This window comes from Tinamus guttatus, unplaced genomic scaffold, assembly GCF_059628265.1.
Source record: "Tinamus guttatus ecotype Peru unplaced genomic scaffold, ASM5962826v1 Tinamus_guttatus_pri_ptg000408l, whole genome shotgun sequence".
NCBI lineage: Eukaryota > Metazoa > Chordata > Aves > Tinamiformes > Tinamidae > Tinamus > Tinamus guttatus.
Window position 1 is genome coordinate 654,750 of NW_028288942.1, and position 27,447 is coordinate 682,196.

General features: G+C 42.7%; 1 protein-coding gene across 3 annotated transcripts; it reads right to left on the bottom strand.

Moving 5' to 3' along the window:
- Positions 1-342: 342 nt before the first annotated feature.
- Positions 343-26,652, bottom strand: FOXJ2 (forkhead box J2). 3 transcript variants are annotated; one of them, XM_010213308.2, is made up of 11 exons: positions 26,339-26,652; positions 9,956-10,308; positions 9,421-9,495; positions 7,501-7,569; positions 7,008-7,148; positions 6,365-6,563; positions 4,223-4,546; positions 3,697-3,798; positions 3,028-3,228; positions 2,202-2,300; positions 343-1,041 (listed from the first exon to the last, which is right to left on the bottom strand). In XM_010213308.2, exons 2-11 carry the CDS (start codon positions 10,286-10,288, stop codon positions 953-955), a joined length of 1,632 nt encoding a protein of 543 aa, XP_010211610.1. In that variant the 5' UTR covers positions 10,289-10,308; positions 26,339-26,652; the 3' UTR covers positions 343-952. The 3 variants fall into 3 exon arrangements, with proteins under 3 accessions (XP_010211610.1, XP_088387462.1, XP_088387461.1); XM_088531336.1 differs by having other exon boundaries at positions 6,365-6,560; positions 9,956-10,362; XM_088531335.1 differs by having other exon boundaries at positions 9,956-10,362.
- Positions 26,653-27,447: the final 795 nt, after the last annotated feature.

A 27,447-nucleotide genomic window follows, 5' to 3' on the forward strand; every position in this document is an offset into this window, starting at 1 on the left:
AAAAGCTCTGGGGAACAGGAATTTGATGAATCACATCTGACCTCCCCCAGCTGCTGGTGCAGCGGACACCTGCAGAGCTTCTCTTACCTGGTAGGCATGTAGGCTTCACCTCATGGAAACTGCAAAGGGCAGCGGAGGAAACACACTAGGATTCCCTCACAATCTGTACATTCTCATAAATGGCACTGCATTCTCAAACCCATCTCTGCCGAAATGGCTTCTCTGCTAAAGATTTTCTTTTCTCTACACTCCCAGCTCAATCCAGCTCTCCCAAACTCAGAGATCGCTCTCTCTTTGTACTTGGAATCTCTATTTCTTTTCTTGCCTTTTTTTTTTCCTCTCCTTTTCCCTCCTGTTGGTGCAAGAAAGTTCACAGAGCTAAGATCACCCCCCTCCAGTGTCCCTTTAATCCCCTGACTTTTACAACATGTAAGAAACAACATAATTACAGGCTCCCAAGGTCCACTAGGCTCCCTCACTCCAGTAGCCAATAGGACAGACTCACTGGCCACCTCGAGGGGAAAGAGGGATTGTTAAACGCAAAATGATGGAGGCAGAGAAAGATGCACTCGAGGATTTAGCCTTCCGAGGTCTTTTCATGGCACCAAGGAGCCACCTCTCCACCCTCCGCAGGGCACCACGTGCACAGAACAGCCAATGTGATGTGCCCAAGGCCACCAGAGGAGGGGGAGGGCTGTGCTCAATTACTGGTAATAATAACAATAATAATAATAACAATAATAATAAACAAAAGAAAAAAGATAAACAGGACGCAAGGAAGGATTATCTTCGGCAGCATCTTGCGGTGGCTTCTCTGGCAGAGTTAGAGAATATATATCTATATACAGGAAAGGCAGGGAGGTGGGAGAAGGTGGTGCTGACACCATTCACCCCACGTCCCCCTTCCCTCCCATGTCCTTCATGAAGGACAGGCTCTCAAGTCTGTAACTCGCTAGGTGATCAAGTCCCAGTCGAAATCGTCAGGGATTTCCTCATTGGCGCCTGGAGGAGGTCCTGGAGGCCGAGGGACCAGATGGTGAGCTGAACCCAACACATGAAAAGAGGAAGGAACGGAACAGTTAGAAGAAAAAATCATGATTTTTCACAGCGGACTCCTAGACAAAAGAACATGTAAGGGATTCCAGCACTATAAGCTTCTCCTCACAGTCAAATAAACAAGAAAATAATTGGAAAGGACTTCTCCCTCTCAGACAGCAAGTACTGAAGTCTGCAGGTGGGAGGTGCTGTGCTGCGAACTTCCTCACAGCAGCACCTACAGAGTTAATCTGCAGCCTCCTTATTTCCTCACAGCTGATTGCTAAAAGGCCACAGAAGACTGCAGCAACAGGAGATTCCCTACATCAGGTTATCTTCAAACAACTGACTGAAGGTGAGCCTAGGCTAGGAGACCATGTGTGTGAAGCGAAAGAAACCAGGCCGCTGTAATTCTAAACCCTGCGGGAGTAATGGCACAGCCCTTCTGAAGGATCCCTTGCAGTCCAGGCCCCTTCTCCACCTCAGTGCTCCATTCGACTAGCAAGTGCTTTGGGAGAAACGCGTAGAGGTTTGGGAACATCTTCAATCTTCATTCATATAACGAAGATTGCCTTAATGCCAATCTGCCTCCAGCAGGTCGAGGGATGTGATCCTGCCCCTCTACTCAGCCCTGGTGAGGCCACATCTGGAGTACTGTGTCCAGTTTTGGGCTCCATGGTACAAGGAGGACGTGGAGCTGCTGGAGAGAGTCCAGTGCAGGGTTACAAGGATGATCAGGGGCCTGGAACATCTGCCCTATGAGGAGAGGCTGAGGGAGCTGGGCCTGTTCAGCTGGGAGAAGGGAAGGCTGAGAGGGGATCTCATCAGTGTATATAAGTACCTCAAGGGAGGGAGTGAGGAGGATGGTGCTGGCCTCTTTTCACTGGTGGCCACTGACAGAACTAGAGGTAATGGCCACAAACTGAAACACCAAAAGTTCCACAGGAACTTAAGGAAAAATTTCTTGACAGTGAGGGTGTTAGAGCACTAGAACAGGCTGCCCAGAGAGGTTGTAGAGTCTCCTTCTCTGGAGATCTTCAAAACCTGCTTGGATGCAGTCCTGTGCCACGTGCTTTAGGCGACCCTGCATGTGCAGGTGGGTTGGACTAGATGATCTCTAGAGGTCCCTTCCAACCTTAAGCATTCTATGATTCTATGATTCTTACCTGGGCGATTATATCCTGGAGAATCCTGGGTGGAAATCTGGTACATAGGAGATGGCCCGGAAAAGAGATGGGGAGGCTGGGGCTGACCATAGGAGTTCACTTGGAAAGGGAAAGAAAAGAAAACTGCTAGTATTCTGGTTATCTGTCTGGGCCCTACCTGGGTGACAGCTCAGCCACAGAGGAACTCCCTCAGACCCACAGGATACTGAGAAAAAGTTCAGTTATGGGATCCTTACTGCAAGCTATAGCTTGGTCAAGGATCTTGCTCTGGCAACCAGCAAGAGATTCTCTAGTGATGTAAAAAATGGATCCAGAAACACCAGAGGTCAGCCCAAAATCAGCCACTTGGTTCAGTACTAGGCAACAGACATGACCACAGTTGCATCAAGACCAAGATGTATGATAACCTCTGTGCTATCATCACCATACGATCTCCTACTCTTGTCTAGTTAGCTCTCCTCCAACATGGGTGCAAGAACTCTTGCCATGTGGAACAGCAGCCTTCCTCGCTTGTCATTCCTTTCTGCTTTTTAGCTACAGAAAATAAACTCCATCTGCTTTCTCAGTTGACTTTCTAAAAGGTATTTCTGTGATGATACACTGCCGTACAGTGGTTTGTACCACGTGATGTTGTTGTCTCTAGGCCACAGACATAGGACACCCCTAATTCTTCAAAGCCAGGTGAAACTGAGCTGGTACAAACAGCACTTGAACAGCCAAGTCCCAAGCTGCTCAGTGCTACGCTGCCTGGCAAGCTGGGAAGCTGTTTGGGATATTCACAGAATTGGGCCTTTCAATAAATAACTTTTTTCTACACCCTAGTTACCTTGGTTCATGGACTGCTCCTGCTTGCCACTGTTAAGGGCACAAGACTCAGAGATTCGGGGGGGCTGCTGTGGGCCGACTAGATGAGGAAGTTGACCAGTCTGGGTGAGGAAGTGATTGAGGGAGTCGCAGAGGTTGGCAATATGGTGTTGATCCAGCGTCCAGTTCTTCCGTTCAGCCTGGCGCAGACTCTCCATGAGCTCTGCAGAGAACAGGGACAGCTTCAAAGCCAGCACGTACAGTGGTCTCTCCCCTTGGCTTTGAAAGGCTCCCTGCAAGTAGCTGCTATCTTCCAGGCTTAAATCTTACTTTCTCCCTGCAAACCCTACTTCTTCCTTTCTAATCAGTCACAGGGCATCTGGAGAGCTCCCTTTTAGGTGTGCTGTCTCACTGACTCAGGCCAGGGGAGGAAGGAGCAGAAGGGAAACTCTCCTACCAGCTTTCTGTGATACTTTTATCAATTAATGCCCCCACTCAGACTTGCACAGTATCTGTCTTTACTTCTGCAGGGTGTCTGTTTTTTACAGAACCCAGGAAGTAGATCTTGCTTTATAAACAGAAGAGTGGTGCCACTGAGAAACCCACAGACTTGTCAAGGTTACAGTTGAAAAAACATCTGAGCACTTCCAAATGCTAGACGACTGTTTGTAGCCACTAGGCCAAAACTGACCTGAGAACTGGGAGTGCTCAATGCTAGACCAGTTCAGCCGGTTTACCATCTTGAAGCTTTCTTTCAGGGAATCAATGTTGGAGCACCAATCAGGGGGAAATGCTGGAATGAAAGACAAGACAAGATTATTCCAAGGCAGAACACCGTTTCCCTCCATCCCTTAATAAAAAGGGATCACTCTCTATTCCCCAAAGAGCCTCATGCTACATTAGCTGGAAATCCCTCTTCCCTTGGAAGACCAAAGGATGATGTCTCTCTTTTTATTTAGCCCCAGGCTTTACCCTGTATCCCTAAATAGAATCCCAAACCATACACATACATATTCTCCTTTCCCTCAGAGAGAAGTGAATTTCCTACTCAACAATCCATCAGAACTGACTTTTGCCCTTTTTTGTACACAAAATATTGGCACTGCGCAGGGGAAACTTCTTTGTGGAATTTCTTTGAGAGGGTCCCCACTAATCTCTCTCTTTTTTATTTTTATTTTGTTTTGGTCCAGCTGTTCCTTCCTTCAGCAGTGACTCACCAAAGCCAGCGCTGTTGATTGAAGCCTGTGACTGTTGCTGCTGCTGGTGCTGATGTGGCTGCTGCTGCGGGTGGGAGTGCGGGTGGTGTTGCTGGTGCTGGTGGTAGCCTCCATGCTGCATTGGGGGTGGGTGCATGGACATCACTGGTGGAGGGCCATAGCCCTCACCCCCCTGCTGCTTCCCTCCCTGTGATGGGCAACCCTCTGGGGTTGGGGTGTGCAGTGGGGGACCACTGCCCACTGAGGAAGGGCCCTGCTGCTGCTGCTGGTACATGTAGTAGTTGTGGTTGGAGGGCTGCATGTCACCAAGGAGAGAAGAGAAACCTGCAGGGTGAAAGAAAGAGGAGGGAGCTTTAACAGGTGCCTGGATCACAACCCTGCTTGAATTATCCAGTACACTATTCACCCTGCTACTTATGAAGCTTTTGAGGTGTTCTCTAGAGGGTGTGAAACCACTAACACACGCACAGGTGCTCCAAGTTCTGTTCAAAGCCAGAGACCCTACAATATAAGACTAGACCTCTAGTAGAGAGTTAGGCACAAAAATGCCTCCCTGGATCTGTCCTACATTTATCGAACCCCAGCCTGCTTTTCTGGAATTTCACATGGATGCTGGTCTCCTAGAAATGACTGTTAAGCAAATTTGAAGTTAAACACAAAACATAGATAATGGGTAGGTTGGTGACACTGATTTGCTGTTCTGAAAAGGTCTCTTCAGTTCTATATTCCAGGCAGCCTGGTCTGCAACCTTCACAATTTTTCTGATGCAGGTAACTGGGAATCACACATTCTACTGCTTTTGTACACAGAGCACACTGTGTGTAACAGGACTCCTTATTACTTTTATTTCCTCCTGAGTCTTTTATGTGTTCCTGCCACCCTCATCTCTTTCAGTCATTGCCTACATGCAAGGGCAACAGTCATTCTCCACTCTTCCCTTTAATTTAAGATTAAGGCTACAGTTTATTTCTTGTGTCTGCGTCCCCTGTTCATTTTTCCCCTATGTTGTAGAACCTCTGGAAAAAAAAATCACAGTGAAAGGCACTGCACACCACTGACTTCAGCTACCCATTCCTCACTTTCAGTATCCTTATTTGATCATAAGTAAGTCTCAGTATTCAGCTGGAGACAAAATCAGAACTACTACTGGAATGGGGCTAAAGGGTCCCTATTGTTATCTTCTCTCGTAGTTCAACTGCAGCTTCTTCAAAATTGGTAAGCTTTCCTAGACCGCTTTGCAGTCAAATACTTTGAAAACATACTGTTGCTTAGCTTTGACACTCAAAGACACACATGGAGTAAAGGTTCTTTCTTGGATTTTTGTAGCTTTCTTGTTCTACAACAGCCACATAACAGACTCCTACTAAAAACTCCAAGTGTCAGCATGATGAGAGTAGAAAAAAAAAAGAAAATATATATATAACATATATTTCACTAAAGTTTAGGAGGATGCTTTTTTAGTAGCGAACTTGGCCTGTGCTGTACGATGGCTCACAGCTGGCTCACCTAATAATATATTCCTTTTTACAAAAGACTAATATTTAGAAGAATGTTTAAAGGTGAGAGCAGTAATTTGGTATTTTCATGAGGTAGTTTTTGTGGTCACCCCATCCTGTTCCTGGAGTGACTCTGCCCTCTGGTGGCTGCCTCTTCTATCAGAGAAATCTGATCTATGAATGGAATTGTGGGTTGTTCCCATTCTCCAATCCTCAGAGCTCCATTCTCCAAGGCCTCATCCAATCCTAGTTCTAACACATCCTGGGAACAATGGCTTTCCACTATCCTTTTGAGGAAACTCCACTGCCTACATGCAACAATTTTCTCCCTGCTATGGCTTCTAGCCTGACAGCTCTGACTATTTTTCAGCCAAGTTTTTCACTCCTCTGAGCTTTTGCCATTCTTGCTTTAGTATCAACACAAGGTATTTTAAATTCATTACCCTTTTTATTCTGACAGAACTGGGGGCAGAGATAAAGAACATGCAAATTTCTTATCTGCCCTGGCAGAACTAATTACAGCATGCCAAGCAAAGAAAGTCTGTTTGCACAGGATCCTAAAAGAGAGAAGATCTGAAAGACACCAAGTATACATCAGTGGACAAGGTTATGTGGCTGTGCCTACATGATTCCTATAGTTACTCACCGTGCTGAGAGGAAGATGATTTCTCCAGCATGGATTTGTAGAGGTTTCGGAAGGACCAGCTAAGATCCTGAAAGTTGATCTCGGAGTAGGAGAACTTGAAGTCATGGTTGGCACTGTAGAGTGGGGGTGGCACATCGGCCCCTTCACGGCCCTGCCCTCCAGCTACTGTAGAGGCTACATCAACAGGTCCTGCGCCCTGCTGAAGGACCACATGGAGTTGGAATGAGCCATCTAGTTTGTACTAGATTTTGTAACTTAAGACATGGATCCTGAGGTGGGATGTAGGGAAAACACACAGTGGTATCGCATAACATTGGGTTCATCTCCCACCACGTCTTCCCAGCGGCCATTTTCCTCAAGGTAAGTCGAACACCATCATCCTTCTGCAACATACCCTCTCCAACTTACACTTCAGCTGTCTAATGCCATTATGTTCTTACCTTATCCCCGTCTCTCCCTTTCTTACATTTCACTTACTCCTTATTTTCTCTCCTGCCATGCAACTTTCACTGCTTCCCTTCTATTTTCCTTTACCCTCTGTCTGCTCTATTCCCTCTCTTCTCACCACTTTTCCATTTATGCGCTCCTTTCCTTTCACCCCTCCTTGCTTCTGAGGGTTTCTATCTTTTTCCCTGCTGCTCACCTGACTGTAGTTGGCAATAGGGGTGCTGCTCTGGAGTGATAACTGAGGGGTGGCCTCAGATGGCAAAGAGGCTTCTGTGCTGACTGGAACAGCGCCCCGAGGGCTCTTACTTGCCTCTTGCTCTGGGGAGTCTTGTGGTATCTATGGAAAAAAGGGAAAAATAAAGGAGAGGAAATAAAACACAGATGGAGAAGTAAAACTGCAGTTGGGAAGTCAACTCCTCTATAGCTGAAGTTCACAGTTTAGAAAAGAGGACTGGGCCTTAGTTACTCAAGAGTTACAATAAAGGATTTTAGACAGGATTAAATTTGCTACTGAACGGCAACAGCAACCAGGACAGCGGGACATTCAAGTAAGTTCGCTCGGTCCTAGCCTTTGTCCACCCATTTTTGTGCCCTGCCGCCCAAATGGGATCACAGTATTTTTTTTTTCCAAGAAAAAGAAGGGACAGAGGCCCTGCTGCTCCACGATCTCAGGAAAGGACGACACTTACATCATCATCTGGAGGATGCCGCCTCTTGCGAGATATATCTGGACATGTATCTATGGTCCAATATGAACCCTGGAAAGAAGACATATTGGTGAGTGACTGTATTACTAAACTGGAGAGCCTCCTGCATAGGGCTGTTACTGACCCTAAGGATACAGCACCAAAGTAAACATTAGGACCACCAAGATCACCTTCCAGGACATCAGACAACTGAGACTTGGGTGTTGGAAAGAGATTCCCCTTCCGCACTGCATCAAAGTTAATAACGAGATACAAAGCTGCTGGTGGCAGGTAAACTGCTCCATCCCTCTCCCATGCATGTCCTCCCAAGGACAAAGGATATTTTAATCCAAGCTAGACCAACTCCTTTGGGCCATCCTACCCTCTTCAGTCCCTTCTTCACAGCATGCATTACTGATTTGCAATGAGCAACAAAATGTTCACACTGGATAAAGAGAGCTACAAGGACCGCTCTCTTGAATGCTTGTGAGACTCCCCCTTGAGTTCTGTGCCCAAGACTTTGACATAAAAGAGCCACCATGAGAGCCAGGAGACTAAAACACATGATGTGCGGGCGGTTCTAAGAAAGACAAGTTTGTTTAGTCGGGACAAGAAAGGGCTCAAGGGACTTAACCACTATCTTCAATTATAGGTTATAGAAAAGACAGAGACAGACTCTTCTCAGAGATGCACTGCAAAAGGAAAAAAATAGTATTTTAAACAATGGGGGTGCAGCACTAGAACAAGCACCCACAGATACTGTGAAATCTCCATCCTTGGAGATGTTCAAACTTGACTTGACAAAGACCACAGCAACCTGATCTAACTGAGTCTGTGTTAAATGTGAGATGGGTTGACCTTGAAAGGTCCCTTTTGACCTAATTTAGTCTATAATTGTGTTGGTTTGTTATTTTCTGACTTAACGATAAAGATAACTCTAGGACGTGACTTAGTTCATTTTAGTTTCAGCTGATATCTGAATAATCACGACAAGCACAGGACAGGATTTTACTATAAACCCAGGCCAACATGTTAATGAGCGCCTGCAAACGTGCACTGAAACTACTTAGGATTTCCTGGAATAAGCCGTATAACCAATGAGCAGTGATCTTCAGAGCTGTACAACTTCAATTTCTGGATGCCAACTGAGCACTCAATCCTTTAAAGATTATCTAAAAAAAATACATGGGCCAATGGCCCTTCCTGATAGCAGAAAAAGAAGATAAGATTTCTGTCCAAACACATAGCTTCACCTCCCGTAATTTCCTCCTGCTTGCTTTTTTATAGTAGCAACATCGGCATACCAGGTCTTAGTTTTGCTAGCAATTCCCCTTTACAGTCTGGATATATTAAGAGTTTTGCTAGCCCTTACCGAAGCAACAGATTGCTAAATTCTTAAGAGCTTTTCCTTCCAATTGATTTTTACAGATTTGAAATGTGTGATGGTGATATTTTTTTCAACACTAAATGGTTTGCAGTTGAAATGGGTAGTAGTTCTGCTCTCACTTCTTAGGATCTTGTTTCTGTGAAACCCGTGAGGTCACAACCATGCCATTCGCCAGCAGCCTCCAAGCTCTGTCATAATAGAACAGGTTCAACTAGACCTGCATTTTACACATGAAAAATCAAGAAAGAAAAAGAAAACTAACCAAGCACATCCAACCCTATTTTTTTTCTTCCTCTATATCTTCAAAGTCCATCACAAACTATAGATTAAAAAAAATGTTAAAACCATTCAGGCCCCTTTACAAGTTCCCTTTAAGCAACAGCTTCTGTAGCCAAGCAGAGCAGTAAATCTTATTAGTGCTTCCATTTTTTGCCTACACTTTAGGTTTCAAATTCCAACCATGAGTTAGAAAGGGCAACCCTGGCTTATTCCCTGCAGTTTTAAATTGCTTGCCCAGGAGCATGCAGACTGCTTACCTTCCCAGGATCATCCCTCGGTCGAGGCACTTTCCGAAAACATTTGTTCAGAGAGAGGTTGTGACGAATAGAGTTCTGAAGGGAAATTGAAAGAACATGTAAGTGCTACGATGAAAATCTAGGGAGCTCTGCATATGTCTAGGAGTGGGAGAGACAGTGAAGGATGGTGCACGCTCAACAAACCAAAGCCTACTGCATGTGCCCCAAAACAGAGCAGAAAGGAAGCTGAAGAAAGAAAAAGGATGGGTCAAGTTGAATAACACCGGTTGAATTACCTATACTCCTACAGAGAAGGCAAAGAAAAGAGCATCACTGTCATGCAGACCTTAGTAGTGATTTTTTTCAGGGTCCTTCTTAAGGGGCCACCACATACATACGCTCAGTGAGAACAGGCCTTCTGGCTCCGCATTTCCTCCAAGCAGTCAATTTGGTTTCACATCTATCTCTCTATTTTGCTCCGTGAGTACATTTTGTATAGAAGTAAGAAAATAAAGTCTTTTAAACAGAGAGGACACTTTAGCTATGAAGGCCTCACCTTCCAACCAATCCCAGCATTTTTATAGTATGGAAAGTTGTCACAGATCCAACGGTAGATCTCACTGAGTGTCATCTTCTTGGCAGGTGATGAGTTGATGGCATATGTGATCAGAGTGGCATAGCTGTAACGTGGTTTGCCGTCTTGGTGCACTGCAGCCTCGTCTTTACTCAAGGTGGCATTGGGATCTGTTGGTGAGCCTGGGGGACACTTTCGGGCAGCCCCTGGGGGTCCTGCTTGTGAGGATCCCCCAAGTTTTTCAATAGTAGCCCTTAAAGTAAGCTGTGGGAGCCAGTCTATGGAAGTGAGGCTGCTTTCCAGGTCGGAGGCCATGATGGGGGAAGCTGGAGTATCTGGAAGGAGAGAGGAACAGAAAGGGAACTCCAAAGGTATAAACAATTTGGAATCTGAAAGCAGAAAGATCTCTTTGCATTGCTCCTCTACCTCTCCTCCTAACAGAAAATACTTGTTCAAAGATCACACTACTCCACGTGCCTTATTCACAGCAAGATGCAATCATCCACAAGGCCCGTGACCGTGTCCCTGAGAGGACCATCCTTGCTCGCAGCAGCTGTGACAGAGGTGATGGTCACTTTGCTGGCCCAGTCTTATCCAGACCACCCCAACTCTATTCAGCTAAAGAACTATGGTACAAAAGAGACCTGTTCAAAGGAGGTTGAGCCTCTTCAGCAGCTGTACTTCATTCACTCCTTTACTACTTAAGGAACATAACCTTATGTCCTTTCACCAAGATCTTGTACATTTACTTTGTCAGGTAAAGAGCAGAATGATGGCTAAAAGGCAACATCTCCTCAGGCCATATCCAAATGACAACTTAATTGGATCATCTGTAATATTCAGGACTGGGACTACCTTTATTTTGGGCCAATTTCCGAGGCCCAGGCTCTCTTGCTGCATCATGCGACATTATAATTAATCCATTTCTTAGAGCTAGTATTACATATCCCATTTGGAAACGTCAAGATCAAGTATAACACTATATATAGAAAGTTACACCTACCATGTCGAGGTGGACTAGACTACATTCCGCTCACAATAGTTACAGTCTTACCTACCATCACACATCCTTCCTAAATAAACATATTATCTTACTCAATTAGATCTTGCTTAATTCATAATAAAATAGGCAAATATTTTTCCCAAAACCAAGACACAAGAAAAACTGACTTGTCTGAGGCCACATAGCAAGTTTTCTACAGGGAGGAAAGAATCGGGAAAAAATCCCATTTTTTCTGTTAGTCACGAGATCATATTTCCTCTCAAAAAAAATAAAGCCCACTTGCCCATCATGACTACATTAACTCCCAGGGTTTTCTACACACACACAAAAATATTGCATACGACAAAAATACTTAGTAGTATGAACTTGTATATTTAATACACGAACGTATAGGCTGTCTTTTTAAGGAATCAGGTCATCATAAAGATCTCACTATTACCCCTAGCGGCTGTGACAACATACCAACAGCAACCCCTCCAAGCTGGGATTTAGGTAGCCAAGTTTCCACAGACACAATCTGCACTGCACCACACTCAGCTCCTCACTTTGCGACAAAAAGCACCTCCCGCCAAACGCGACGCAGCGCCCGCCCCCAGCAGCGGCTCTGGCAGGTTGGGCTCAGGAGACATCTCAGAAAGCCCAGCCAGTTTTATCACTCACACCCATATGCATGCACAGATACACCGGTATCTGCGGTGGGTGGCACATGTTTCTGTCCGTGGAAGAAGGGAAAGGAAAAGCCCAACTGCTACCAACTTATCTATCACCTCATCTGCCACACTATCACACGTGACAGCAATGACTACTTACTCTACAGTCAACTAGATGGTTAGGGTTGCAAAATGCTTTCCAGTGCCTGCCCTTTACAAGTTATTGCTTACTGAATACAACTCTTTCTGGCTAAATTGATCTAATCTCGAATATCTTTAAAGAGAAAAAGCAGCACTGTTCCTTCCTGAATTATGCAACGGTAAAGCAATAATGTATTTCTGTACAACCGGGAAAGACGACAACTGCTGAGGTATCTGTGTAACTCGAACCACGGCAGCATGTGCACGACTATTTTACAGGTACAGCCCTCCCTGAGGAACAGTACTCAGACTGCTTTGGGAGAAATAAAGAAACACCAACAAATACCAGTTGAATGCTTAGTTCTCTATGTGCCTCAAATTTTAATTTCCACAATGAAATCAGAGAACAAATTACTGCTGCTTATCATATGCATATTAAATCCTAACAAAATATCTTTTGGGCTAACAATACAAAGGCAAAATGAAATAAATACAAGCTTCTCAGCTGCCATCAAGAAAATTAAGTTTTTTTTTTTTTTTTTTTAAAGTGTCAAATAGAGTTTCTGAGCTGAGATGCCAGAAGCACAATAAACCAATACTGCAGTTTTGACCAAGTCCTCAGATTTGCTCACATTATGTCACCAGACCATTTGGGATGACAGGCTATACAGTAAAAGGTAAAAAGTAAGGCTTATATACAATATACAAGCCTAATATGTTCACGTTCCTCAGAGGTGGGCAAGGTTAGAGATGGGTCACGTTATGACCACTAAAAATCCAAGTGCTTTCATTCCCTGATTTATAAATCTCTTTGACATGAAAAGAAAAGTATGCAAATATTAAATAATATTTATACATATGCACTATCACCTAGCACTGAAACAACTACTTTTCAATAAACACACCACCCCTTTAAGAATACACATCACAGAGTCACAGAATGCCTGAGGTTGGAAGGGATCTCTAGAGATCACCTAGTTCAACCCCCCTGCTCCAGCAGGGACACCTAGAGCACATGGCACAGGGTGGCATCCAGGTGGGTTTGGAAAATCTCCGAAGAAGGAGACTCCACAACCTCTCTGGACAGCCTGTTCCAATACTGCTATCCTCACAGTCAAAAATTTTTCCCTCAAATTCAGGCAGAATTTGCCTGAAATTGCCTTTGTTTCAGTTTGTGTTCAATGCCTCTTGTCCTAACGCTGCCCACCACTCAAAAGAATCTGGCCCCATCCTCTTGACACTCTCCCCTAAGGTATTTGTATACACTGATAAGATCCCCCCTTAGTCTTCTCTTCTTTAGGCTAAACAGGCCCAGCTCTCTCAGACTCTCCTCATGTAAGACGCTCCAGTCCCCTAATTCTCTTGGCAGCCCTATGCTAGACTCTCTGCAGTAGCTCCATGTCCCTCTTGTACTGGGGAGCCCAGAACTGCACACAGTACTCCAGACATGGCCTCACCAGGGCTGTATAGACGGGCAGGATCCCCTCCCTCTACCTGCTGGCAACACTCCTCCTATCGCACCCCAGGATCCCAACGGCCTTCTTAGCCACGAGGGCACGTTGCTGCCTCTTGGCCAGCCTGCAGTCTGCCAGGACTCACAGGTCCTTCTCTGCAGAGTTGCTTTCCAGGACAACCTCCAACTTGTCGTGGTGCCTGGGCTTATTCCTCTCTAGGTGCCGGACTCTGCACTTGCTTTTGTTGAACTTCAGAGAGCTCCTCTCTGCCCAGCACTCCAGCCTGACCAGGTCCCTCTGAATGGCAGCCCAGCCCTCTGGGCTATCAGTCATTCCTCCCAGCAAACTTGCTGAGGGTGCCCTCTGTCCCCCCATCTGGGTCATTGGTGAATAAGCCAAACAAGACTGGACCCACTACTGACCTTGGGGGATGCTGCTAGCCATAGGTCATCTATGAGACCCGGTAATACTGATCACAACACACTGAGCTCTGCTGTTTTAATGCACCCTATTGTCTTCTCGTCTAGCCTTCCTGATTTTGCCTATGAGGATGTTCTTGGAGGCAGTCAAGGACGCTGAAGTCAAATTGACAATATTCACTGCTCTCCCCTCATCTACCCAGGCAGTCTTTCCATCACAGAAGGCTATGAGGTTGGTTAAGCACATTTTCCCCTTGCTGAATCCATGCTGACAACTTCTGATCACCTTCTTGTCCTTCATGCTTAAAAATGATATCCATGATGAGCTCTTCCATCACATTTCCTAACAAGATTGAGAAGAAAATTACTTGGGTCACAGACCCTTGACCACATCCCCAGAGCTCTGAAATCCTGTTTGATGGTTTCCAATTTGCCCTTGGCACCATTACTGCCCTCGTGGAATGGCAGCAGAAGTTAACAGTCCCACCCAAAGACAAGCCTTGGGGCAGTCTTTGTATGACACCTCTTATTCAAGCCTCTCTGGACAAGAGGTTAGATAGGCAGATGGGTGCCTCCATCCCCTGCAGCAGGGAGTCACCCACAACCATCCCTCGCCATGTTTGCTGCTTCTGGGTGTTCCTGCACGGCACACGCTCTGCCAGCCCTGTTGCTTCACTTGAAGCCATGGCCAGCTGCTCCACAGCCTGCAGAGCACCAAAACTGTTCCTCAACTGCAAGGCTTCGGGGGGTGTAAGAGCTCTTCTCTGTCCACAAGAGAAGACACCAGTTTTCAGCCTCCTCCTACAGTGTCAATACGTGTGTTTGACACAGCGTGGAGCCCTCCGGCAACTGCACTGCTGTGGACGGCTGGGACTCCTGGAGCTGCACGGTTTCTGAGAAAACCTTATCCATCTCCTGCTCATCTTCATGGGTGCTAATGCAGCCCATCGACTTCTTCCCGTAACTCCTTTATAAGGTCCTCAAAACTTCTAAGAAGAGGCCTGGCACTGCTGCAGAAACTGCTGCATCTGTGTTCTGCCTCACTTGGTAGTTCACTTTCTACAAGCCTGAAAGTAATTTAAAACAGAAAGATAATACTCCGAGATTCCACAGAAAATTTCAAACTGATAGAATAAGATTATCACCCAAATTTTCACTTGATTATGATACTGGCAAAGGCAATATGGGATCTATAATAATCTGGCATAGTCAAACCCTCAGGTAAGGCAGCAATTCCAGCAACCCAGTCATTACAAAATTAATATTTTAATTAATTTGCTACTAACCTATTTGAAATAACATCTGCTATAAAAAAATAGTTACAGCACTTTGTGTTGCACATCACATTCACCTGATTTGTCTCTCACTCAAGTACCACATCAGCTTGATACTAATTAATGATAAAACAACATTGCAGCCAAATCAGAGCAGTTCATAATTCTTCCAGTTTTCTTCTCCCACTTTGTTGTCTGACAAATGGTCTTTCAAACTCCTCTCTTTTGACCCTATTCAAACACACACGAAAACCAAATGACTAACAGACATGTTAGTTATTGAAGTGAACTGAAATTGAGGATGTTTAAAAAATAAAACCATATCACATTAGTAAGTTAGAATCGATTTCTAAGAAGTAAAAAGAAACGCAACACTGTTATTCATAACCTCCCAATTTCAAGTCAACCAAATACATACATTGACATTGTTTACCTTTGCACATGTGAAAAACAAGGCTAAGGAAGCCAGTCATCACCATCAAACAGACTGCAGTTTCTTCATTTCTCAAGCACTAACTAGATTCCTGTTCTTAGCACAACCCTAAATCAAAACAGGTCAGAGATATGTAAAGATTTCAGCCAACAACTGATCCAAATCTACAAGTCTGATTAAGAAGGAAAAAGACATTAACCGTTAAAGAAAATCCTAGCACTGAATATACTTTTAAGTATTTACTTAGGACTAGTAATACTTCATCACAGCTCTCCAGGGAAGCTTCTTCCTTACTAGGAATATTTGGGATCATCAAATTGAACCTTACACCGAAAATGTAACCCAGCTATCTCTCTAACAGACTCCCTCTACAATACTGTGCTGCACTGAAGAAACTGGTGCCCTTTTGCAAATACTTGCACCCAGTCAGTCTGATCCTACCAACATCACAACTACTTTAATATATCAGGACTGGAAAAAAACGTATGAAGTGTGGGGAACAGAGCTCTAAGAGTCATTTTGAATGCAGCTAACAAACATGACCTGAATATTCTCTAAGGCAGAACTCTGAGGCTGACTGATCAGTATTGGCTGCCACTGAAGCAGGACAGCGGAACAGTGAATGAAATGGTGCTGTGCACAGCCTGTAGAAGATGCATTTTTTTCCCTGTTCATTTATTTTCACTCCTGCTGCAGTTCTAATCCAGTAAGAAACTACTGGCAAAACACTAAGATTCAAGTTTCTCAGCACAAACTTTAAGTAGGAATATATTCAAAACATGCTGATTAGCGTGAGAGATTGATGCAGAGAACCTATAAAAATAAGGTCACTTCTACGTGGGTGTCTGAAATCCAGATCAAGGGATCTAACTGACAGTGTTCACCTAACATAGCTAAAGTGATATAGCTGGTTTCTGGGGATATTACAAAAATAATTAAAAAAAAAAAAAAAAAAACCTCTATAAGGAAACCATTTGTCTGCACCCTTTCCAAGAAAGGTAATCAGGAAGGTAATGTGAGGAAGCTGCCTCAAAAAGCAAGCAAGAAAAACAACATGGAAAAATGAACAGCTTCTGCATTGGCAGAAAAAAATCTAGTTTTGAAGCACATATGTTAAATACACATACAAGAAACTTGCATTCCTATGCCAGTAACTCTGTCAGGAGGAGATATTTGCCATTTTAAGATGCATGTTTTCCTTAAAGAAAAAGGAGATATGGACAGAGAAGGTAGGAATAAAACACTTAAAAAATTATCTTCCCTAAGCAAACTTCCTCACTGAGAGATTTTGTTTCATGTAAAAAGCTAGGAAGAAGGACAAAGCATATCTGAGTCCTTGACTAGTCTCAAAATTGTTGTCCATCAATTTGGTAACTATCAAAGAGAAGCCTTTATGATATTTTTGATGGTTCTGGAAATAAACGCAGATGGAAGAGAGAAGCCGCTGGTATTATTCACAATATGAAACGTAATGTGGAAGGAGTGGTAGGAGTTGTATTAGTATGTAAACACACTAAAAGAAAAGCATTGCAGTTTGAATGCACACTTCTGTCTGCAATGCCACACGAAATGAGTGGAAAAACAAAATAGAATAGTCCTAGGCAAGGAGATGACAAAAATCATCATACCCTAGAACCATGTTTCCCTTCTTTAGAAGCAAAAGAACAAGCAGAAAAAAAAATCCAATAAATTAAAGGTTTGATGATGCGGTAATAGGTGGCACGGTATGCACTCGTCACAAATGTAAAAAAAAAAAAAAAAAAAAAAAAAGGATTCACCAAAAAAAAAGTTACTGACACTTAAGAGCACATAGCGCGGTATCAACTCTATGAATATGGAGGAGTCGGTTACAAAGTCTGTGCCTGTCCATGCCACAACAGTCTGTTTTTATAAGCCTACTTGAAACTCCTTTCTGTGCAAGACGGAATGGCTTTGAATGTTTCATGCTATTCCATGCAAATTAATACAGGTGACACAGAAATTGTGAAACCCTGAACAGGAAATTAGAAAAAAGTTACAAAACAGAAAGATAGTACTGAAAAATTAAAGATGATTTTTTTTTAGACTGTGGAGCTCAATATAAATTATTGAACTTGTCGCTTGTTATTAATAATTATGTCCTTATAAAGACATGATCTTCTTTAACAAGCAAATATTATCTTAGCAGTATAAGGTTCCTAAAAAAATGGGGAGGGAGGAGGAATTAAAAAGAAAGATCTGTTTTTATATAGTTACTAAGAAGCATAACGGCTCATTTTAAAAATCAACTTTACCTTTCAATCCCTTACATTTTCCAAGGTGAGTGAAAACACTGCATGAGCAGGGAATAATTTCACATTTTGAGTTAAGTGAATCAACTGTGTCAACTGTGCACGCAATCCTGGTACTAATAAAGCACAATGATTGTGGGGACTATAAAGTCACCAAGAAACCCATGTTGAAAGTGCATCAGTATCCAATTCCAAAACCATGGAATTTATTTACTAAACTGGCAAAGCATGCAGTTTTTAAAACTTGACCTGCTTTAGATATATCAACTCACGCTATTAGAGCCAAAGTCTAAAACATTCTCATGTGAAGGAAGAGTCTTTTTTACAGGCATAAAATGCTATTGCTAGTGCCTTGCCAGATTTTAATAATAAAACTAACTAATTCAAGATTTCTTTGTTGTCTGCTAAATACACATGCAATAGAAATGCAGAGAAACACTAGACAATAGACAATTGTTGAAGAGATCCCTCAGACGCTCTGCAATATGAGTTCAAAGTTAGGAATAATCAATTTGCTTATTTATGTCACTGCGTAAGTGAGAGTGGGGAGGACTTAAAAGACCTGCCAAGTAAAACAGCAGATGATATTGAGAAAACTGGTATGCCTAAAATATTTTTGAGATAAGACTATTTGTAATAAAATTACTATAAAATATTTATTCTACTAATAACCCAATGTCCCATTCAGCTCTTCACCTTCCAAAAAAACAAGGGATTTGAAGCAAAAAAAGCAAAATAAGCCTTTTGAAGAAGCGCAATGAAAATATACCCCCACAACAGGGTAGAGAACACTCTCTAAAGCACCTCTCCTCCTTCAGTACCACTAAGCAATATTTTACCACTGGAAGTAGGAGCTGTAATTCTAAACATATGCCAAGACGGACAAGAGAAATATCTGGCATTTGTTTCAACAATATTAACAGAGCAATTATTCTTACACTCAGAAAGGTATTGGGCATTGTTTTTGGAGTAACTCAATTTTGTAAGTATATAGCTAGGAAAACAAAACAAACAAAAATTAAAAAAGAAAACAATTTTGGAAACCAGAAAGTCTATGTGAGAGAAACTGTATCTGTAATATGGCATTTCCCCTAACCTTCTGGAAGCACGCAGGTTGAAGAGAAAGATTTCAATTTTAGCTATCAGAATCACATCCAGTGACAAACCTGCTGTACAGGATATGAAAACATTGATATGTTACCCAGATTGTCTCTGAAATTAGAGACAACATCAGAAGTAGATCAGCATGCAAAACATCTTGCTCGGAAGATCTTCACATCATTGCAAAGACAGCTACAGAAATTCATGTTAGAAGAATGCATTATGTACTTACAAATGAAAATTACATTCTATTTCCATAAAAAAAAAAGGATGTCAGTGAAAGATTATTGTCAACCTTGCAGTTTAATAACAGTAATACTATGAAGTTTAAACATAAGAGGGCTCCCTAAATAAATGTCAGTTAGGCATAGTGAAAATGAAAACCCGACTTCAAGTGGTCGGAACCTGTTCACCGAAGGCTGAATCACTGAAAGAGCGATTAGTCAATACGAGCTCTGCAATCGTTGCTGAAACAAGCCACAACCCATTCTGTCCCATTTATGGAAATGGATATCAAGCAGTAGGAAGAAATGCATATTGAATTTATAAAGAATAAGAAAATTGGTGTCAGGTATAAATTAATTGTATACCAGGTGGTCAGAACGTAGATACAGCAGATGCTCCTCGTTTTAAGATTTACCAAAGCACAAAGTGGAATAGCTTGTTAAATGAGAGCTTGGAAGCAAAGTGCAGCTGAAATTGAAGTCTGAGACTGATCATAAGAATTAATACTGTACAAAGCTCATAAATTATGTCTCAACCAGTTTTAAATTACTCTTTTTTCCTTTTCTTTCAGCTCCTGTTATTTTGTACTGAAGTGAGTGAAATGTCTTCCAGGAGACAATACACCTGACAACTCTGAGCCAGGCCCAAAACTTGTAAAGATTTATACAAAGTTCGAAAGTCAGCATCACAATTCTGAATCTCTCTACCAAGAAACACACATTAACAGGTCTTTCTGTGTTAAAATGCTAGTACAGCCACGTGGCATTCTGCATCCTACTGTAAAAGGGCTACACTTTGAGCAACATCCTCAAGCTAAACCTCCTCTTTAGTCCCTCAGAGACACTTAAAGACAAACTTTTCTCCCCCAACCCATACTTATTTCTGTTCTAGTTCTTTTGGGCTTGGTTCTTTGCATATGATCATCTTTATTTATTTTTGTAATAATTCTCCTTCACAAAAAAAAAAAAAAAAAAAAAGTGTCAGGATGGAAAGGATAAACACAATAAGCCAACTATCTGTGAATATAATTCGGTCCTTTTGAATAATTCTCAAATAGATGAACAGGTACTCTCCAGTATGTCTGGTCTCTATTGACTGGCATTTTTCCCATAGGTATGAAGGTAGGAATCAGCTGAGGAAGAAAGGATGCTTATGGAAGAAACTGAAAAGCACAGTGTAACACGCTACTAGCAGAGCAGAGGGCAATACGATAAAAGACCTAGATAGATAAGGGAGAAATACAAACATGACAGCCCTCGAGTGGGGCTGGACCATTATTTGGTAGATGATAGCAAATGGACAGGACTGCAGGGAAGGAGAAGGCAACACGTTTACAAATCACGCTAGAAGACAGACTAGCCATGGCATTTTTAACAAGAGCGAAGAAGGGAAACACAGTCTACAGAGGCCAGCCAAAGCACATGAGGATGGAAGATGGGAAAGCACGAGGGTGCCTTAAGAGACTGTGAAAGAAGCTGAAGACCAAGGCCATGAAGGTCTGGGGGAGGATGAGGCTCTATCCTGTATCTGCAATGCAATAACAGTGGGATTCCGAGGAAACCCACATTACAGGCCCAACTATAGGAGGCTTGTAACAGAGGAAAGCAGGAAACAAAAGGAAATCCTAAAAAAGATTTGGAGAGTTCCATTTTGGTCTCAGTTATTCATTTAAGCAGCAGCGAATCATTGGAGAAAAAAGTGTTAAGAAAGCATGCTGAAACGTGTAATCTAGTATGACTGGCATGAAGACAGTGGTGAAGAAAAGCAGAGAACACACCAGGGATGGTCCTGTGCATCCGACTTCTGAAAAAAATAAGTGAAGAAAAGCTAACAAAGAAGCTACTGAATGAGTGACTAGAACAGTATGAGGGAACCCTGGAAAACACAGGCATAAAAGTCAGGAGAGGACAAGATTTCAAGACTGGGCATGATCAAGTGTCAAAAACAGCAGGGAAGCCAAGAAGGATGAAGATGGAACAGAGATCCCGAGGCCTGGCCAAGAAAAGGTCATTAGAGATCTTAGAAGGAAAAGATTCAAAGGAGTCAGAATATCTACACTTAAATCAACTTAAAAAAACAGTTTTAGGCTACAGACACGGTATAGGAACTCTCGCCTTTCAGTTCTGGTGTTTTGAGAAGTTTCTTTAAAGAAAAATGAATTGGAGCCTCATGCTTTCACTATTTAATGCCACAAAAGTTAGCCTAGAGAGATGGAGTTCAATCCCACATTCCAACAAAGGCAATCAACAATATGAAGAGTATCGCTTGTAACACCCCGCCCTTATAGAGTGTTGTTCATCCTTAGGCTTTGAAACACTTACAAAGGATCGATACTTTTATTGATGTATAAATGGGAAACCACACACGTAAGCCAAGGTCAGCCAGCAAATGAGGCACAGAATCTACATCTCCCAAATCCAAAACCAATTCTTCACATGGAAAGCGTATCTGATTTGTTGAGCTAGTTTTAAACAAATTTCAAAGACAATAAGCTTAATAGTTTGATTTTTTTGCAAGTTACTGAGATTTTTTTATTATTATTACTTTTACTGAACTTTTTTTGGGGGGAGAAACTGAGAATTTGGAAACTGTTGCTCCCTTACTTCATGACCACGAAAAGCTTCAATTCTTTTTCAATTATTCAGATTTTAATTTTAACCGTAATCATATGATATTTCTCCTATATCAGCCACAGAGTCTCACAAGGCAAAGAACATTAACAGTTCAATTTTTAAGAATATATATAAAAAAAGAACAAAAATCTGGAGATATAAAATCCTCATGTCCCCCCGTCCCTGAAACATCCTCTAACGCTTTGTAGTTACTCGATCTAGTGTGATTTCACATTAGGTAAACTGACTAGTTTAGAAGGAGTGGGAAAGGGTTACTGGTCCTTGTACAAATTGAGCACCTCACTTCAAAAGCAAATTCCTGAACTGCTAGAAGGAACTAGAGAACGCAACGCAGGAGCTTTTCATTCTAATTCACAACTCAAATCTGGTTATTCCTAAGGAAGGGAAAGGGACAGCAGAAAAGGAAGAGTAGGAGAATGAGTCAGACGGATTATGGAGACAAAGTGCCAGTGCCATTATCAGCCTAGAAGAAACAGATGTTTTCAGAGGAACAAAATTGTATTTATTATACAGTTTTACAAAAGAACAGGGTTCTTGACACAACCTCAAACAAACAAACAAAAATCCTGGGTCTCTACAATAATACAATATAATGAAAGCCAAAAGAGGGGTCAAAATGCAGGTGTGGTAATAACAAGGAGGCCTGCGAAATGCCACGAGAAAGGATTCCCAACACAAAATAATCTTAGGGAGGAGATGGGGAATGCTTGCCTTATGAGGATAAAACAAGTGTTTTAGGCTTTATAGGACAGGAGGACAGAATGCCAAAGGAAAACGAGATGCAAAGGGCAGTACTCAGAGACTTGGGAGGAGCACTGGGGTGTAGGAGGAAATGAGAGTAAAGACGTAGGCAGGGTGGCAGGGTGGAAACACGCTGAGCCTTAAAGGTGCAGGAGGAAAACCTGACTATGACACAATGTTAGGAAGCCAGGCATGGGATTCGGGAAGGGGCTGACAAAGGTCAGGAACTGGCAACACCACTGGAATGCTGCGTCTTCTGCCTTTAAGACACCTACCTGAAGGCTCATGCTAGGGGTGTAAATTCATTCTGAACTCTGCTGCGAAGGTCTCTGAATTTTGAAACACTCTCAAGATTTTGCATACGTTTCATTTCAAGCTTAGTATGAAAATTTTACAATTAATTAAGTGTGAAAACACACGGCTAGGGGCTGTCTCTCTCAGTAACACATCCACACAGATTGCTTTTAAAAAGCATGGGGATGGTGGAAGTACACCGTGGATTTTTATGTTCATCTTACATCCTTTAGAAGGAAGGAGGAAACTGCAGAGCAGGTAGCAAGCAGCAATACCAACTGCTACAAAAACAACAAGCTTGGGGGGAATAAACACATCAATGAGATATTCCTGTTAAAATAAGGAAGTGCAATAATCAGCAATACAGAGATTTACATGCTTTTCTTTATGTTTCAGAGTTAACACAAGTGGAGAGTTTACATGTCTTAGAGATACCATTTTAGGCTGTCTGCTAATCTGGGCGCTACTCATATTTTTAGAGCCAAAGAAGACTAGAAACAATACCCTTAACTAAAGTTTCAATTCCAAAGCACAGTACAGATACAAATTTTTAAACAGCATACTGCAAGATACAGGGTTCTGCCTGAAAGTCATCAGTTACAATTCTATCCCAAGGTCTGAAGAAGTAAACGGAAAAACAAGTCTGAAAGCATCTTTCGGTTGCTAATGAACAGAACTAATTCCTGCCTGAGAGCAAGGTAAAATAAGAATCATCTTAGTCCTGCTCTTGAGGGCTAAAATGACAGTGAGGGACTAAGATGGTAATGTAACATAACTGCCATTAACTGTATCACCTTGACTGCTGAAGCAAAGGGACAAAACTCTAAATCCCGATGGAGGCTGGACCTTTCACTACATGAAGTTCAGCTGAAGTTTAAGGGAACAAGGATGATGAAACCAAGTACAAATTGACACCTGCATCTTTGGGGCAAGGAAAAAAACTCCACAGAACAGATGAGTCTGGGAGATCTTCTCTGGAGATACCAGAATTCAGCCATATCTTGCAGAAAAAAAAATAAGCATTACAGGACTCCCAGACACATCCAGGGCTGCAACATGACATTAAGACTCCCTAAACAGATTATTCTACTTCATTCTAAATCGTCCGACTCCTTATTTTGACCTAGACACTGTCTGCAGAACCAGATTTCAGGATAAAATGCCAGGAAGTTACAGAACACATACTTAAACATTAATCTAATGTTATTAAATATTAATATACCATTAATATAACCTCCCGATCCTTTAGTAATAATTTTCCCATAAGTCTTTAGACCTTCGCATTTAATTTTATTTAATAAGAATTTTTATTTAATGAGCTTGACTTGCGAAGAGCCTTGCTCCCAGTTCTCAAACTTCACTGGGAATGGAGTGCACATAGGAAAGGATCAGACTGCTTCAATTTTAAAAGCATGAATGCACAAGTTTAAATTTACCAATCCATACATATACAATTAAGCATTGCATATCCAATGGCTTAAGACTTTGTACCTTCTATTGAAGGCACCTGAAAGTTCTTGAACACTTGGAGAATTTGGCTATTTATTCAGGTACCTAAATTTGGGTTTAGAAATCCAATTTTAGGCATTCTGATTTAACAGTAATGACATAATTTTTTAAAGACGCAGCATTTGCAGTAAAACGTACCTATAAAAGTACTTTGCCCTTTTATGAAGATGGATAATATTTTCCCTTTTATGAATACTTTTATATTAAATAAATGGTGCAGAACAGCTGCAGCATTCTACCTCGGAGGAAGGTGTATTTTAGCCTTTAAATACCAACATAATCACACTGAAGAGCCATGCCCTGTAAAAATGATTCCCCTCCTTGAACTTACCAATATGCCCCAACTTTTGCAGAGATGTCTTGTAGACTACAAGATCTTCAGAGCAGAGACTGCCTTAATTTTGTGTGTTTGAGTCAGCACTGAATACCCAGCCAGTAATTAACAAATAAATAATAATTACACTACAGCATGACTTTCAGCCTTGCAGGTCTGTCATGAGCGCTGAAAGCTCAGGCAGAAAACACAAATATTGCTCTTTATCCCAATAATAAAGGATAAAACCTTTTAAACATACAAAGATAGCCATTGTGGGAGAGCAGAATTTTGTAAGGCTGGCACATACATTCAGTAAAGCACCTTGGCATCTGCCAGAGCCAAAAGCACTTGAAAAATGTCAAGTCATTACAGTGAAGAAGAGGCAGAGGAAGGTAAATTAACCTCAAGAATATGAAAAGTCAGTAACCCCCTTGAGTGTACAAAGGCCAAAATGACTCAGTTATCTCTTACCTTGCCTAGATAACATGCCTGTACTCAAAACAGCCTGATTGCACAATTATAGGGCAACAGGTATCTATTCTAGCAGTACCCCATGAATATATACTTCATGACTTCATGGTTCAGCCTTCCTTTGAAGCAAAAACAGAGGACCAAAAAAAAGGAAAAGAAAAAACCAAAACAACAAAAAACATCCTCTCAAGCTAGTGATAACCATCAAAATCTCTGCAAAAATGGGGAATCACCTTAGGAGGGACTCAGATTCTTTTGTATTGTCTTACTGCCAAAACACAACAAGGAGATTCTTCTTCCGGGATTCCCTATTAACTGCTGTGCATCCTACTGAATTCCAAACAGTACCTGTCCTGGCCAAGGTTCCTTTAATCTTGGATATCCTCAGGGCTGTCTCACTGGAGAACAGAAACAAGAACATCTCAACGGTGATATCCTTAGGGATAATGCTTCTGCTAAAGGCATCTGCTTTGGCTTGACTTGAGTCAAGTCTCCTATGGACTTGATTTCTCAGGAAATCACGACAGCAGTGTCAGAATACTCATTTGGGCAGGAATTTAACTGTCCCATATACAAAAAACAACCAGCTTGGCTCACCACGACACTAGCATTAGGACCGATATTTTTAACCCTGAACGCAGAAGAAGATACATATGAAGACTGGTAGCAATGTAATGGCTTCTTTTTGACTTCCAGAGTAGACTCCACCAGTGTTGCTATGACTTTCACCCCTAGCCCCCATGTACAAAAGGATCAACTCTCAAGGGCACTCTTGCCAGGATTGATCTCTCAGCCCCAGAGTACAGCATGATTTTCATGTCAGAGTGTTAGCACTGGCACTCATCTTCCCAGCACAACCAAGTCTGCATCTCACAATGATTCTATTCCTACAATTACGTTCATACCAAGACTCTCACAGAGAACACCTGACACCTACAATATAATATTTTACATATATATATACACACACACACTATCAGACACTGGCACTACAAATCACTCTTCTTTTGTCTTCATTTTTTTTTCTTTTTTTGCCAGTATTATCCCTCTCAATGACTACTGGATAACATAAATTAATTTCACATCACTGATGATAAAGGCTGAGCCCAGGACAAAAATCAATACACCAAAGGCGGCAAGTAGAAAGGACAGGAGGGAGAGGTTTGCTACAATTAATTAGGATGAGAGTTACCCATAAGCTAAATATGAGGGAAAGGATCAGGTCAATTCCCTGTAATGTGTAAATGTTATTAATGAGATGGAAAAAGATACGTGGAAAAAGAAGGTTGGGAGAGATTCGTAAGTAGGAGGAGACAGGAAAGATTCATAGAAAAGCAGATACTAAGAGGAAAACGACATGGAAAGCAATAAAGAGAGAGGGAAAAAGAATGACAGAAAGGAAGACAGAGATGACATAATGTGGTCACTCACTCTGGCAGATTTTCTGGAGGAAGATGGATCTTCAGGGCTGGTTTCTAGGATGCTGCCCTTCACACTCCTTTGAGTCCCATCCACAGAACGTGAATGTTGCTGTCAGTGACTCCAAGAGCTTCTTCAAGAAAGATTTTGAGGACCAGGGGATTGTGAATTATATCAGGATCTCAAGTGCTAAAATGATCTGCGTGGGACTTCCAGTCCCCTAAAACTGCTAGTTTTATCCCGGGATGGAAATGGTCTCTCTATTGGCAGCTAACTACTAAAGGGGAGGTCTCCACGAGGGAGCATTTTCTTCTCTTCACTGACTGTCGGATTTGAGAGAGCAATATCCGTAGTCTCCCTACCTGAAAGTCTCTCTTCTTTCTCCTGCAGGTACACCTCGTCCTTAGGGCTAGGAAAATCTCTGAAAGAATTCTGCTAACTCTGTGGATATTATCAGCAAAATCTCTCTTTTTCCTTCCCTGGAGGCGTGTCTTCTCCTTGCAGAGGTTATTTGGAGAAAAACCCTCTTGGTTTAAGAACTGAGGGATCTTCTTTAGGATGAAGAATGACCAGATCAATCCTGGAAATTATATTTTTATCCGGTGGTCAACGTCAACTGGAAACGGGAGAGTACCTAAATCCGGGCCTGTCTGACCTTCTCTGCTGCCTGCTGACCAAACGTAAATAACTAAAATCACTAGGTGAGTACCTGGGGGAGGTGGAGGCGGGGGTGTGTCTGGCTTATTCCTGTTTTGGGGGCTGCCTCTCCTTCCCAGGGAGGCCCCCCACTCACTATTTGGCTGGGCCTGGGGAACAGCTGGGTGTCAGGAGGGGAGTCTCCTTCCCAGCTTTGAGGAGGATTCCTCCTCACCCGGTAGCTACGCAGTCAGGAGAGGGCAGGTGCTAAGGACGCTTCGCAGCACCCCCCAGGAACCTGGGGGCACCGCGCCACTCAGCAAGGGCGCTCGCTCGCTCGCTCGCTCCACGGAGGGTGGGGGAATATCCCCTGCGCCGCGGGGGCGCAGGGCCGCTCCCGCCGGCAGCGCTCGGTGCCGGCGCCCCTGCCCGCCTCCCCCGCCGGGCGAGCGGGGCACCCGCCGAGCTCCTCCGGGGCTCGGCGG